The 15,315-nt window shown below is 42.3% G+C and overlaps 1 protein-coding gene across 2 annotated transcripts in view; it reads left to right on the plus strand.

The window, feature by feature from the left end:
* The first annotated feature begins 263 nt into the window (after nucleotides 1–263).
* The window catches only part of PREX1 (phosphatidylinositol-3,4,5-trisphosphate dependent Rac exchange factor 1), a 166,266-nt gene continuing 151,214 nt past the window's right edge, over nucleotides 264–15,315 (plus strand). For both annotated transcript variants that reach the window (XM_037402502.1, XM_037402504.1), the window contains exon 1: nucleotides 264–667. In XM_037402502.1, the coding sequence (XP_037258399.1) occupies nucleotides 506–667 (162 nt within the window). In that variant the 5' untranslated portion in view covers nucleotides 264–505. The remainder of the gene's footprint in view (nucleotides 668–15,315) is intronic.

Here is a 15,315-nt window from a genome sequence, read left to right on the forward strand (position 1 = left end):
GAGGGAGTGCGGGTGTGATGGTGTGCGTGTGTGTGGTCTGGTGGGCTGAGGTAGCGCGTGGGGTGAGGAGATGCGGGTGTGCGGGGGCTTGCGTAGGTGTGCAGGCGCGGGGGGGCTGAGGCCGCGCTGCCGCCCTGCCAGGCCGCTGCCCGCCGCTGGCCCGGCCAGGCCCCCAGGGGCCGGGCTCCGCCGCTTCGCCCTCCCCGCCCCGCCCTCCCCGCCCGCCTCTCGCTCCCCCCCTCCCCGCCGCTGGGGCTTCCCTTCCCTCTTCATTCAACGCCGCCTCGCCGCCGAGCGCTCGCCGCTACTCCGGCATGTCCCGCAGCCGGGCTCCCCTCGGAGAGCGGCCCCTGTAGCGCCTCCACTCGCGAGCGAGGCAGGGCCGAGGGGGCGGCAGGGGGTGCCGTTGCCCAGCCGCGCCGGGCACCGCGCGGCCATGGGGGGCTCCTGAGGCGGCCGAAGAGATCGGCGGGGAAGCGGAACGCCTCGCCCCGCGGCCGCCACTATGGAGGCGCCGCCGCCGCCGCCACCCGGCGCCCCCAGCGCCGCCGAGCCCGCCGGCTGCCCCAAGGACACCGACCGCCAGCTGCGCCTCCGCCTCTGCGTCCTCAACGAGATCCTCAGCACCGAGCGGGACTACGTGGGGACCCTCCACTTCCTGCAGTCGGTGAGCAGCGCCGCGGGGCGCGGGCGGGGAAGCCCCCTCAGGGCACCGGGGGGGCTGGGCGGGCGGCCCGGTGCGGAGTGGAGCGGCTCCTCCCCGGGCGGGCCGGGGGCTGCGAGCGCGTCCCGGCGGCGCGGCAGCGCTTGGCACAACTTGTGGGAAGTGCCGGGAGCCAGGCCCGCTCCACCGAGGGGGAGTTTCTTCTGCTCGAGAGGCTGAGCGGGGGGTGATGTGCGAGGGGCCGCCGCGAGCAGAGCGGGACCGCCGACAACCGCGTCGTCCCCCTCCGGTGAGGGAAAGCCCTGCCTGCCGCCGGAGCGCTGGAGCGCCGGGCCGGGCAGCATCCCGGCGGCGCCTGGGCCGCGGGGACCGCTGGTGCCTCTGCCTCGCTGGGGGGTGGCAGGGACAGATCCAGGACCGAATCGCTTCTCAGGATGCCTCATCCCTTTTGTTGTTGTTTCGAAGTTGCTGGTACGCCCACTTGGAAGCTCAAACCCTTATTGCTTGTTATTTTATAAATAAGTATTAAATATATATTGCTTTAATGATAAACATAAATATGTGATTGGGCCGGGAGTGTCTGTGCATGTGGAGACAATTATACCCGCCTCTGAAATTATCCACGGACTAGTTCAGAAGTAAAATTCCATCTGGGTATTTCCTTTTTCTTATGTAGGCTCTAGATGTGGAATTCATCAGCATACCACCACACTCCTGCAAATAACTAGAAGAGCCTGCAGTAAAAGTTACTAGATAACAGATATGCCATAAAAAAAGAAGAAGAAGAAACTATTTGATCACACAGATCAAGAATCAAAGCAAGGGAAGTCTCTGCAGAGATTTCTAAAAGGTTGGACAGGGCAGAAATTCTTTATGGTGTTTTGCTAGATAAGTACTAACCCCTGATTTCATCTAAATGGATTTAGACCCTGGACCCTTTTTGACCTGTCTTTCTGGCAAGGTTTTTGTTTGTTTGTTTTTTAAAATCAGTTTGTCTTTGGTGTTTTTCAGATTCACCCAAGTGGCAAACTGTCTAGCATAAAAGATAAATGAAAAGGATGTGGTTGCTTGATGGACAAGGCTCTACTTAAATCCTTTTCTTTCTCGAACAGTTGAACTCAGAGTCTTTAATTTCAGAAGGCTTCCAACTGACGTGCCAGTTAGCTTCTTTTAGAACTGGGATTCTGTCTCCCTGTGAGGAGATCTTAAAAAAGCTGCAAGTTGCAGAACTGCCCCACCCTACAGACAAAACAAAACAAAAAAACACTCAGAAAGCTCCTCTGTCCTAAGTACTGAACTTGAGATTTTGTCAGCTACAGGCTGGAATGCAGATTCAGGCTGCATATATTTTTAGCTTATGTTCTTGTAGTTAAATGCATTCACAGTATTAACTAATGGAATTTTCAAAATAAGGCTTTATATTCGTTATATTCGTTAACATGGTAGTTTTAATCAGAGCAGTAGTGAGGATTATGCCTTTGGTAATGGCAGAAGATACTAGCTTGGCTGTGGTGTCGGGATGGCACTGTAGTTAGAGCCCTTCACAGTCGCTTGTTATTGTCTACTAGGTGTAGATTGGCTGTAGTAGTATCTTGGGGGGGTTGATTCTGATAGTGCAGCTTCACCCCTCCTATGGAATTTGTGTTTTGGTAATTATGTTTGAATAAAGCACTGAGGGATAGGATCTTTCTTATCTCTAGGCCTTGGTTTAGAACAGCATTCACACACAGGCTTAACTTTAAGCATGTGTCAAATGTTTGTGTGCTGTCCTAAATAATGACAGTTTACTTCAGTCATTGACCCTAGTTCTTATGAGCTGAATTGCTCTACAACTGCATTCAGGTAGCTGAACAGTGTTAGCACCGAGGAAAGAAGAATGAGGATCTACTGCAGTATGCGAGGGTAAAAAGCACTACCAGGATGAAATTTTTAAAATTTGGAGTGAGAACTATTTTCTGCATAAATTGGGTGGATGGCCATAACTTAATACCTTCCAGCAAGATATTACAAAGGAAGGAATTCTGCCCTGCCTACCACACTGGACAGCTGACGTGACACACAAGGATAATATCATTTATATAGTCGCTGGAATACAGGCAGTTATAAGGCACCAGTTTTGCCTTATGACACTAATAGAAGTGCTGTTGTACCACTGGGACCCTGTATTCTCAGATCTACTTGGGCTTCACAAATAAAGTCCACTTTACTTGCATTAGTTTGTTTTTCTGAGTGCCTTGGCATTACTGCGTAGGAACTGCTGCTCTTGCCTCAGGGGTCTCTTTCTTACCATCTCATGTTCTCTGTGAGTAGCACCTACCCAGTGCAAAATAAATGTAACCTATTATGTTTTCTGAGGTGAAGCATCTAGTTAACATTCAAATGTGGTTGGGTGATGTTAGGTTGTTAGTGTTTGTTTTTTTTTTTATAGTGTGAATTGTACTGAAATTGATTATACTTCCATATGTTGCAGAAGCAATTTTGGCTTTAGTGGAGAAAAGACTGCAGTTCCTCTGAGGAGGACAGCTGCAGTTCCCAGACCTTATGGAAATTTGTTCCTGTCAAACTTAAGATGAGAGATATGTGGGGTACAGGTTCTGTTGCTTAAGAAACTTTAATAGCTTTGATAAATAAAGGAAGGCTAAATCTCATATCTTTCTGTCATCAGAAAGAGTTTTCCCTGAGTAGAATGGGACAGTTGTGCATTAGAAAAAGGTTAGGTGAGGGAATTTGTGCTCTTTGTTAAATATTTGCTATTGAAGCCCTAGTCTCCATTAAGTATTCTCAATAAACAATGTTTTAAAAAGCAAATAACTAAATTCTATGGGTTTATTCACAGCACTGAGGTTGCTTGCTAGCAGCAGCTTCCTGTGTTTCCTGGTAATGTAAAAGAATCTCCTAAGTATTTAATACTATGGATTTGCAAATAAATCAAAGTAACTTGGATTTATTGAGAGTATTTTGGTCCTTTTTAGACTAATATGTAATCATGTTGAAGGAAGGGTTTCCTTTTTCTTTTTGTATGTTTAGAAACCTTTTCCCGCTAAGTTGCAGGGAAAGTAGGTTCACTATAAATATAGATTAATAAAGTGGGTATCATTAAAGTCAGAGAACATGGAGTTCTCTTTTCTCACAATAAAAATTGTGTTAGTCACCATGAAGAAGATTTTGCTGTGAGTTTTGTACTCATTTAATGAAAATGCTCCAGATGTTTACCTACTTAAATAAAATTTAGTCTCTAGAATCTGTTATATTTCATACCTCAAGTAACTCTGACAAATGGAGTAATAGCTGCAAATTTAACTTAGATGTCCTATGCCACTACAGCTAAATCAGGCTATTCAGTCTGTTAGGTTTAATATGTAGAGTTAATTTTTCACTGCATATGTTGTTTGTAACATTTTTATTCCATTGGATTTTGGACAAAAGAAGGTGTTCCTAGTCAGTTTTGCTTGTGTTTAGTTTCTGGTACTCTTGCTGATAGGTCACGTTACAGTATTATGTATCAGAACTGTGGAGAGAATGAAACCCAGTAGGTTTTCTCTGTGGTCTGTTCCAGATATCACTAGGTGAGATGATCAATTCCAAGGCATATAGCTATTTTTTTAAACAGAGTCTGGATTTTATATTAAATGGTAATATAATACAGATATATCATGATTTTGATAGTCTTGCTTTTCCTAGATTAAGCATCAAAATGAGGAGCTACCATGCTGGGAGGGGGCAAACACTTCTGCCAGCTCGTAGCTGATGATCTGAAGTTACTGATTTAATTATGAATATGCACATGCTATATTGTGTTCTTCTTATCTGCCATTTTGTTAGGCAGGTATGATGTTGCAAAATACAGAATCGTCCTTGAAGAAATGCTGTGTAAATCAGGAATATTAATAGATAATACTGCAGTTAACTTTACTAATCACAGAATCGTTGGGGTTGAAAGGGACCTCTGGAGATCATCTAGTCCAGCTCCCCACGTAAAGGCTCATTACACAGCCGAACCTTTTAAACAGCATGGAGAACTACAGGGAATGGATGAAAAAGTACTGCTGCCAACATCATTAAAGATCTAGTGATCAAATAAGCATAGTGGAAAATTGTCAGAAGCTAATGAACTTTACTAAAAGTTACTGATGTAGTAAGATAAACTTCAAAGAGATAAAGGCAGATAATTCTGTTGTAAGTCTTGGTGAGATCATAAACCATAAGGATTTTCAGTCTCCAGACTTTAAGATTCAGTTAATCCTTTGCCTCCCTTTGGCCTGTCTTAGCTCTCTGCAACGTATGCAGAAATGTTTACATTTTGTATGTGTTCTTGTAAATATTTCTTGTTAGTGTGACAAAATTAAACCAGGTGATAATTTGAGTGACCGGTTGGGTAAATGTCAAAGCATTTGTCTGGTGGCATGCAGTCTTGCACATGAATATCTGGCTGACAGCAGAGTCTTAAGGTACTGAGGTGCGGTGTCTGAGCGTTGCAGCCCTTAAGCTTACCCATTCTCTAGGTATCTGTTCTTGCCTGTGTTGTCAGTCTGTATGGAAAAGTCACAGATAATTCACTGAGAAGAGAAAGGTTGTGGTTTGTCTGAATGCTGCATGGTCATTCCACAGAATCCTGGTCAAATTAAAGACCAGCTTTCAAGTAAGGAGGCACAGGAATCCTGAGTAATTTCAGACATACTCACTGACCATCATTCCAAGAATAGATTGAATAGTGGGTACACAACAGTTAGATGTCAGTATTTAAAAGTCTGGTTAACCAGTTTGTACATATAATCATATGAATTACATGTGAAAGTGCAGTAACAGTAGTTATCTAATACACCAGATTGCAAAGGTAGGTATTTTCTTGTATGCACTTTCTTTTCTTTTTTTTTTTTTTTTTTGCTGTCTTTAATTTCACTGAACACTTGGCTCTGACCTGCACGTGAAGCTCCCACAACTTCAGTAATTACAAGTATATAAAGCCAAATTATTCTCCACATTGTATATAAATATGGCTCTTTCATCTTTCAAAAGACAAACCACCAACTTGTAAACTGTAACGTCAGAATGACAGGACGTACTTCTAGCTTGAGCAATTGCTGTGTGTTCTGTGCAGGCATGAAACTGTATGAAAGTTTAACTGTCCTTATCAGACAGGTATCATGTTGATACCAGGACTATTTTTAGGTTTTAATATTATGCCATCCTTTATTTTTATATGAAGACTGGAAGTCTTTTTCCATCTTATCAATTGTATAAATATGTTACATTAGGACATGCGTGCCATCAGATAAATTAACCCACATCCTGCAGACTCAAAATATTTATGTTATGCTCCCTTTTCTTGCTTGCTTTGTAGCTGTAATTGCTCTAGTGTCTCTGGATTTTGCACTCCACCCATCTTGAAATATGATAAACATCACAGGCTTTTTTTTTTCTTTTTTTTTTTTTTTTCATATTTCACAATCTTGTTTGCATCCAGGATTAGGGCTCTGGTGCTCAGATAGAGTAGCAGAGTAGCAAACAGACCATTTGTCTCAGCTGTGAGGTGTGGTTTCCTGTCCTACACTGTCCTCCGCCTGTTTCACCTTCAGTAGATGCAGATAAACTCTTGATTCTGGAAGGCGAGCCATATGGTTTGGGTAATGTTGCTCTTTTATTGTGAGACAGCTAAAAGAGCAATTGGGGAGAGGAAGGAGATGGAAGAGGTAATTTGGTTAGAAGTGGTCTAAATTAGCTTTGCTGTTCTGTTGTTTTGGGTCAGTTGGTTATGTGCAGTCACCAGTAGCCAGTTATGACTGTGAATGATCAAATTTTCTACTGTTGAGTCTTAACATGGGGCATTTTTCTTAAAAGCCTGGTTCCTGACATATGTAAATGAAGGAAGATTGCTGCTTTCATTTTCAATGGCATGTTTGTAGCCCTTCTGGTTGTAAAGCAAAGTTTGAAGTTATAACATTAGCAAAACATAAATGCTCTTAAGTGTTTAGGGGCTTGTGTTATGACTTGAATGTTTGGGGTTGGCAATTCTGCAAGTAGAGTTTTCTATTCAGGCTAAGTGTAGTGCAAAATTAGCTGCTATAGGCTGAAATACAAACAAATTAGAAGGTTCTTTTGCTCTGGATACAAAGAGAAAACATGAAGCAGTCTGGATGTAGAAAGTGAAGCAGCAGTGAAAAACAGAAAAGCAAAGAGAAAGCTCTGAAAATATTTATTTATCTGAGCCTGTGGTCTGTGGAGGCTAGTTTATGATCCATAGGTGCAAGAGCAAGGATGGAGGACACAGAATTCCCAGGTTGTTCTGCTCTGAGATGCATGTCTGAGCTTAATTTTCACTTGGAAGATTGTGTGACCAGCACATGCCCTTTGTAGCGAGGCTTTACAAATCAAAGATGTATAGGAGTACAGCAGACTTTTCATATGAACAAAGCTTTTCAGTTCTTGTTGCACTCACATGGAATCTCCACAATGAGAAAATATCAATAAATCCCCTATGTAGTTTCACCAGTTTACTGTCGCACAGGTGAGAACTAAAACTCCTTTCTCTTTGCTTCCCTTAGCTCGTTCCAGCTTGGTGTGCATCTGACCCTTGCTATGCTTTATCTCAGATCTACTTTGGTCTTACTACATTCTTAGAATGAGGTGTTTGACCTGACTCTGGCTCTGCATCTCTTCCTCCTTTGAATTGCAGTGGTACCATCAATCAGCACTTTTGCCATTTGTCCCTCCCTCTCGCTTCAGGGGTGCCAGTTGTTGTCTGAACATGTGTCATGATCCCTTGGGGGGGAGAGCAGGGGGAGGGTGGCTGCCCTGTGCTTTCTCAGCACTGCACTGGTGCCTCTACCTTGAAACTCACTTGCTGTAGCCGTCTGGGAGCTGAGTGAGTGTAAAGGAGGGACAGAGACCCTAGGCGTTGGTAGGAAAGGGCACGTGGATCAAAAAGTGAAACAAGCATCGCAGCAGAAATTGAGTGAGTTGCTGCACATGTAGCTGAATGCATGTTTGATTTGACAAAATTTTTGGCTGATTTCTGTAGGAAGCAGACTGATATCCATTATGGGAGCGTGTTTGTTCCTAAATATAGGAGGAAAGAAGTGTGAAAACTTTGCTAATTTTCTACTTCGCAGGTCACACAGTGTTTGTGCCATTGGCAGGAGTACTGCTTTGCAGGCATGGGAATTACGGTTCTACAGTTTTACATTATATCGTTAGTGTTGGAGATGATCTTGACAAACTATCCCATCATGTTTGGATCTGAAAGGAGGGCTGTTTCTGATGGTTTATTCTGGTGTTCAGATGTCCTTATTATTAGAAATGTCTTCCTGATACCTGATGTAATGTCTAATCTTTTTTTTTTCGATGAGTGCAAAGGTGATTTCTTTCTCTTTGCATCAGTCCTTCAAGTATCTCATGGATGTTTTCACAAATTATTTTAGACTAAATTGTCAAATTATTTAAATTTTTCCCCAAAATGATTTAATTTTAGCTCTGATAATTCCTGTGTTATCTGGATTCTCTAATCTATATGTTTCTTGAACTCTAGTGCCTAAAAAGCAGCACAAGACACTCCCAAGGCTTTAGCAGTACTGAGTGAGGGAACGGATTTTTTCATGTTTTTGTACATTATACAGGAGCATTATCTAGCACAGGAGCCTTAAGAAAGGTTTATCTGAGTTTGTACATGTATTTGAGGACAACTTGTTGCTCATACCAGTGACCGTGACTAGGTGTCTACACAGAGGATTTATGGGAGCAGTCTAAATATTAGACTTCTGAGATGTAGCCTGGAAAAGCAACACTGAACCCTCCTTAAGGGGAGGAGAGTGGTGTTTTTAAGCCAGCTTTCCTATGTTCAAATCCTGGCAGTCCCAGAGGTACCCACTCTGAAAGCATGTGGGGCTTGAAAAAGGTAGGATCTCTCAAGTGCAGTGTCTGCCTGCAGCCATCCAGATGAGTCTGTGACAGATGAAGCATTTGAGAAATGACTTATTTCTGTTGCCAGCCTATTGTTTCCTTCAGGCACTTGCAAGAAAATGTAAGGGATTATGTGTGAATTTCACTCCTTTCCAGCTGTAGAATTCCTTTTCTGTTGTCTTCGTTTCCAGCCTCAAAGGGATTCACAGCCTGCAATGGGTGTTTTCTTGGTAAAGGCCTTGCACGGTTGTATGTTTTAGGATGTAAATGGTAATGTGTGTTTTTGACTTTGATGTTTGAAATCGCTGTGCAATGGCAGTCTATAGTGATCACCACCAGAGAGAGTACTGCTGACCCACATATATCTGCTTATCCCCTAGGCCTTCATTATCTGCAAAGACTACCATCAGTTTTCTTGCACAAAATGGGGATTTAATGATGAAGCTTTGCGGAAACCTTATTTGACCTCTCAGATCTTGTTGGACCAGGCTTTCTTGGGGCAAAGACTTTCAAATTTTCTTTTTCAAGATACTCTTGAAATAAAGATGTATTCTGTGGACTCATCTGGTTTGTGAAAGTTTTTTTTTTCCTTTCCATTTGTAAATAGCAATTGCCATGATTGCAGAAATCTGTTTTGTGGATCAAATCTTTGAAATTGTTCTGAATGGTTGCATCTACTGGTTTCCCTGACTACACACCAAAGTTTCTTTGCAGTGGTCTTTCAGCCAGACCCTTTTGTTTTGTACTTTAGATGATGGGAAAGCATGTGTAGTTCACTAATGCTGCTGTTTATTACCATTGTCTTCATATTGTGGTGGTATAAGTAATCCATATTTACATGGCAGTATTTCCATTAAGTGCTCTGAATTGACAGATGATCCCTTGATTAGTGCAATCAAAGGTGATGGTGTTTCAGAGTGCATGAAGGCTGTTTGAATTAAGGATGTAAAAAGTAGGGCTGGACTGGGAGCATAGGGTGGCTGGCATTTCCTCCTCTGTTAGACTGGCTTCAGTCCACTCCTCTCCTGGCCCCCTTTGCCCTTTTGTTTCTGTCTCAATATTTTGTGTTGTGTTTTAAACTTGTGGTGAAGCAACCAGTCCTGTCTCTTTGAAGGACAGACTGGAAGCATTGCTATCTTACTATGTTTCTTATCTGTTTTGAAGAGTTCAGATTCAGCAGTGGGAATGACTGCAGCATTCTCAGCCTTTAACAACTAGAGTCAAGAAAAAGAATTGAAATATGCAATATTGTAGTTTCTCAGTCCACCACAGAGACTTCATTATGGAGCAATGCAATTCATGCAAAGCCATCTCTCACACAGAGACTGAATGCTACCTTTTACTATGCCCTGCTGGATCATAAACTGAGGCTTGGACTGGGGATTGCACCAACAGCATGCCTAAGACCTGAGCGAAGTCTTGGATTTCAGTATTACTGCAGATGAAGATTCCTGCTTGATTACCTGGCCAAGCCTGAATAAAGCTTTAACGCTGCCTTCTGCACATACGATCGAATCAAGCTGTAGCAGACATTCAGAACTGCAGTAGATCTGTACTGGGAGAGAATGTCAGGGTGGTTATTTGAATTAAAATGCCCGACTCTTGCATATACACTTTCCATCACCCTTCTGTAGAAGCCACTCATCTGAAGAGGTCTTGGCTCCCTTTGAACTGCAGATCTCCAGACCAGAGTAAGAGAAAACAGCTTGGTGGCGAGAAAACAGTTCCTTCGCTCTTCCTAATGAGCCCTCCTCCTTAGAAGAATAACTCATTGCTTACACAGCTGATAGCCATATGTCAAGCCATGAGATACTGATTGCTCAAAGCTGAATGGCAGCTCTGATAGGCCCCTTGGAACCTAGTGACAGAAAGACAGGTATTGACCGTTTTGGGCATCATGATGCTTATGTATGAAAGCTCACCTGCTTTTTCACTCTGTGCTGTTAGCACAAGAACTTGTCACAAACTGGCTGGCAATGTGACTTCCTACAGTTCTGGAAAGAGATGCAATTTTATGTCATATATCTTGGAGTTGCAGAGAGGGCAGTAGATTTCTACACCTTGATTAGGGTGGTTACTGAGATGATGGGACTGTGGACTTGAGTTAAAGGAATATTTATGTTTATGTAATGATATTGGGTTGATCTCACAGCTGTTGCTATTGCTATAATTATTTTTATGGAAGCATATCATCCACACAAATAATACTTTGCTGCAACTTATCTGATGTCTCATGACTCATGGAGTAAATCTTGTGACCATTCTCAACTTGACTTTCATTTTGTACTTCTGGTTTTGCTTGTGGTCAGTTCTTGTGCCAACAGGTTAATTTTTGGTTCCCAAACCACTTAGCCTATGTAAAATGAGGGCACTTTCTTTTTTTTTTTTAATAAGCACTGCCTTCTAGTCATTAAAAATCTTTGTGGACTAGTCATCATGTAGTTGGCCCAGTAATATGCTTTCAGTGTAAGAAAACCCAACCAACCAAAACGCCACACAAATAAAAAAACAAAAACAAAACCCCACAAACAACCTACCCCCCCCCCAAAAAAAAAAAACCCAAACCAAAATCAAACCACAACACAAACCCTAAAACAACAAAAACCAAACAAACCAAGAAAAGGCAAACAGTCTAACATGCAGAGTGCTGATTACATATTCCCTGTGGATTTGTTAGTTGTTTAGTTGCCACTGTCTAAGCATTAGGGCCAAAATTTTCAGGGCTCCTTCAAGCATATATTTAGGAACTGCTTGGCTGTGTGTTTTGGGTGTGAAGCTTGATGTGATTGCACGTTTGTGAACCAGTGTCACTACCAGTGATACCAAACCCATGTCCTTTCTGCTAATGTGTCTTGCTCTAATGTGTCAGAATGAGCAAATATTGATCACTGAAAGGTCATGCTACTCACCCCTTCCCTGAGCAGACCACTTTTAAAGAGAGAGGCTAACCCAATCCTTTGCAACTGGTGACCTGGACTGCTGAGGTTGTCACTGAGCAATTTATTAAGAAACAGCTTTGAACCTGTGAGACTCATTTTACTGGATGGCTGTCAGATGTTAGCTACCTTTGCACATGATGAAATGGGCTTAGATTTTAAAAAGCCTAGCAATGTCATCCACACCATCTACACATTTTTCTTACCTACAGTATATCACTTCAGTGATAACACTTTGTCTTGAAGGTTTTGCCTGCTTATGCTTTTGGCATCCTAGTGTGGTTTGAGTAACTTTGAACAACCCTCCATAGGATAGATGAGGGATCCATGTCAGGAAAGAGGGGAAAACATAAAAGGTCTCATTCAGGGATTATTTTGGTGCCTGAGGAAGCCGACAATAGAGAGGAGTTCCCTGATACTCAAAGTGTTGTGTGTCACTGGTGGAGGGCCCTGCTTTGGGGAGAGACTCCTGATAAGAACTTGCATTTTAGTGCGTTCTTATCTCAGATAGGTGGGTGGGTTTTAGCTACACAGTGAAGTCTCTGGTCCCAGGGGACTTTCTGTCTAATCTGACAACTGCTTTGAATTCATCACCTCACAGGGAGCCCTTTGCTGTTAACCTCATCACTAGGTGGCTAAAGAAGCCCCTTTTATTTTGTTTGAAGGGGCAATAACAGAAGGTTGTAAAACTTTTGACCTGGTAAAATGTTTTGGACCCTGAAACCCGATTCTTAAACAGAATCCAGGTTGTTGTGGGAACAATGGACAAGCCTAATATAGGTATATATGAATAGGCTGTGTGCTATTTAATATGTATGTCACAGAGGAGAAGGCATGGAGGTGAAAGTTTATCTGTCTTGTTAGGTCTGATCAGTGGTTAATGGGTTGTACTGTTGAGCAAGTGACTTAGGCTACAAATGTAATAAACAAAACAGTGCCAGGCTTTATTCTCTGGCCCTGAGGCCAACTGGCATGATCTGGTCTGGTCTTGTCTTGTACCACTGAATTCTCCAAGTCTCAAAGTAGGATGGCTGCATTCAGACTGCCTGTTGGGAATGATCCTTGGCCCATCCTAACTCTGGCACTGTGTCTGAGAATTGTTTAGGAGAATGCTAGACCCGGGCCAAAGGATGCTAGGAAATATTCTAAAGGTTTTCTAACAGAATTGCAAGGCTCAGGCCCATGTCCTGGCACTGTTAGCTTACTAGTGTAGGCATAGCCTGAGGTCCCACCCCAGGTTGTGGAATATCTTGCTGAAATAGGACTTTGGTTGAACAGTGATGCCCACAGCAGAGTTGAGACCGAGACCAGTGCTAACTTTTCTGTCTTGGTGGCTGGTCTGAATGGGTTTATTTCTGAGGAATTAGAAGTGTTGGAAATCTGTTTTGTCAGCCTTCCATAGAATTTTGTTATTACTTGAGGTCTTCTATTTTCTTGATCTGTGGAGGAGGAGACAGAAAGGAAATACAGTTTGAATGGGTGGGACTACTTTAGGACAGTGTGAAAAGGAACCGGCTGTTAATTACCTAATTCTGAGTGTCATTACTAACAGTTGTGAGCTGAGATATCGTAGACTGAAAGCACTTCGGTCCTTCACATGAGGTGACTCTTGCTCATTTCTGTTTTATTTACTTCCCTTTTTATTGTGGAAAAATCAAAGGCTTCAAATGATAATTGCTGGACATTTGCATATAATTTTTTAGCTCATATCCCTCTGGGTGCTGGTGGTTCTGTCTCTGTTGTGTTATTGACACTATGCTCAGGAATCAGCTCAGATGGGAAGCAGCTGTTTGTGAGAAGAAGGTGTTGACAAGACACAGAATAAGGGAAGAACAGTGGGGGAAGATTTCCAAAGGGAGCTGCAGGAGTGTGCTAGCTATGAGCATTCTGATGTCAGAAGCATGATCCCTCAACAGGAAAAAAAGATGTGGATATTGGGAAGATACTTTTCTGAGTTTGGCTCCTTTGTTAGCTCCTGTAACTTTACATGTGAAATTATCCCTGTTGCAAATATGTCTCCTCCTTTGCATTGGCACAAGTGTTTCTTCACATGTGAGGAGAACGTGTTCTGAAAACTTGTAAATAAATAATGATTTTCAGCCTATATAGACCAAAGATGATTTTTTGGGTAGGTATACTTGAAAAGTAAGATTTACCGATTACTTGTATAAGACAAAAGTACTACTGGAGTTTTTAACTTAGTCATTAAATGGTACAGGGTACACAAAATCCAGTGCATTTATTGTTGTAGTATCTGCTTTGCTGGGCTTTTTACTAAGTCAGATCTCCAGCTTTGCCACCACTGAATTTCTAGAATTTTGCTGTGTTCAGGCCTTCACATTGCACCAACATTCTTGGTTCACCATTGCCTTTCCTTGCAGTGGATTTCAAAGTTCATAATCTTACTGCCCATGTTTTTTTTCACTTCTGTGCATTTCTCCTTCTCTGTTAAGCATTTAGTAGTAGTAGTTGCTGGAGTAACTGCACTTAGACGTTAGGGAGCATGAGCAGAAAGCATTTAAAAACAAAATGGACAAATAAATTTAAGGTATAGTTGAGACTTTTCAACTAAATGCAGTTGGAAAAAGTACTGGTTCTAGATGAATGGAAGGAGTCAAAAAGAAGGACAGATCAGTACCTCTGGAATTAGAAGAGGTCATTGCAGACATATTACACCATTACAGAGTTTTTCACAATTCAACTATGATGGTTCTCTGAAAAAAGCAGCTGTGGGCAGGTCCTGTTTTTATAAATTAAAAATTGTGCACAGTTTTTATTACTTTTTATTCTTGGTTGGGTTTGGGTTTTTATAGGTTTGCTAAATGGGGCAAAGCTTTCTTACTCTTTACTCAGTGAGCAAAACATTCCCTGAGGAAATGCGTGTTTTCCTTTTTTCAGCTGTTAGGCCTCTCTTTCTTTAAATATTTAAGGTACTTAGCTGCATCTTGATTCTGATGTAGTGAACAGATCAAGATGATGAAACTTCGCTTTATTTGTTGGTGAATGGTGCTGGAAGTTTACTGCAGTTACACTGAGTAGCAGAGGAAATGGAAAAAAGAAAGATTACTTAGGATGATATTCTGTTTTGCATTATGCCTGGTGGAGCACCTTTTGAGGGTTGTGCTATCTCAATGGACTTATCCTGTGGGGTGCTGAAGCCAGGAGGAGCTGGGAAAGCTCAGCCTGTTCTAGCAGGTGGCTGTCACCTTGCAGTATCAGCATTTTCTGTGTACAGAATATGCACATCATGAACAGTGGGGTACATTGGGGAATTTCACTCTGACCTCTGTTTCCTTCCGCATTTAAAAACAGCTTAATATTTGTCTTGACAGAAAATAAAGATAGAAAGAACAGCCAGTCTCTTGATTGGTTTTGTTTGTTATACCATGTATGCAGTATATATTGTGTGTCATAAGAGACCCTTTTGCACAGTAGAGGCCAATGCATCTTTCTTAAGCAGTTGCACAAGAAAAGCCACAATATTTGGAAAGTAAAGTATGAATCAAAACTTTTACAGCACACAACCAGAGGAACTGAAATTTGCAATCGGCAAGCAAGAATTAAATTGCAGTGGCAGCAGTTGCTATGTCCAGGTGGTGTGTGTTTGGAAGCAAGGCTGCATGACATCAGTTCTTTTTTAATGTGGTTCTGGGTGAGCTGCAGGGGCAGCCTGGTATCAAAAACCAGCTTAACCCAGTGGAAAGAAGAGTCTCAGACTATTTTACTTAAGAAGAAAATTTTGCTTTGAAGTGCATTAAGAGTAAAGATACCAGTCTGTGTTTATGCAGGACTTTTCTGGCTGTATTCTCTCAAAACAGA

Source organism: Falco rusticolus, chromosome 10 (genome assembly GCF_015220075.1).
Source record: "Falco rusticolus isolate bFalRus1 chromosome 10, bFalRus1.pri, whole genome shotgun sequence".
In the NCBI taxonomy this organism is placed as follows: domain Eukaryota; kingdom Metazoa; phylum Chordata; class Aves; order Falconiformes; family Falconidae; genus Falco; species Falco rusticolus.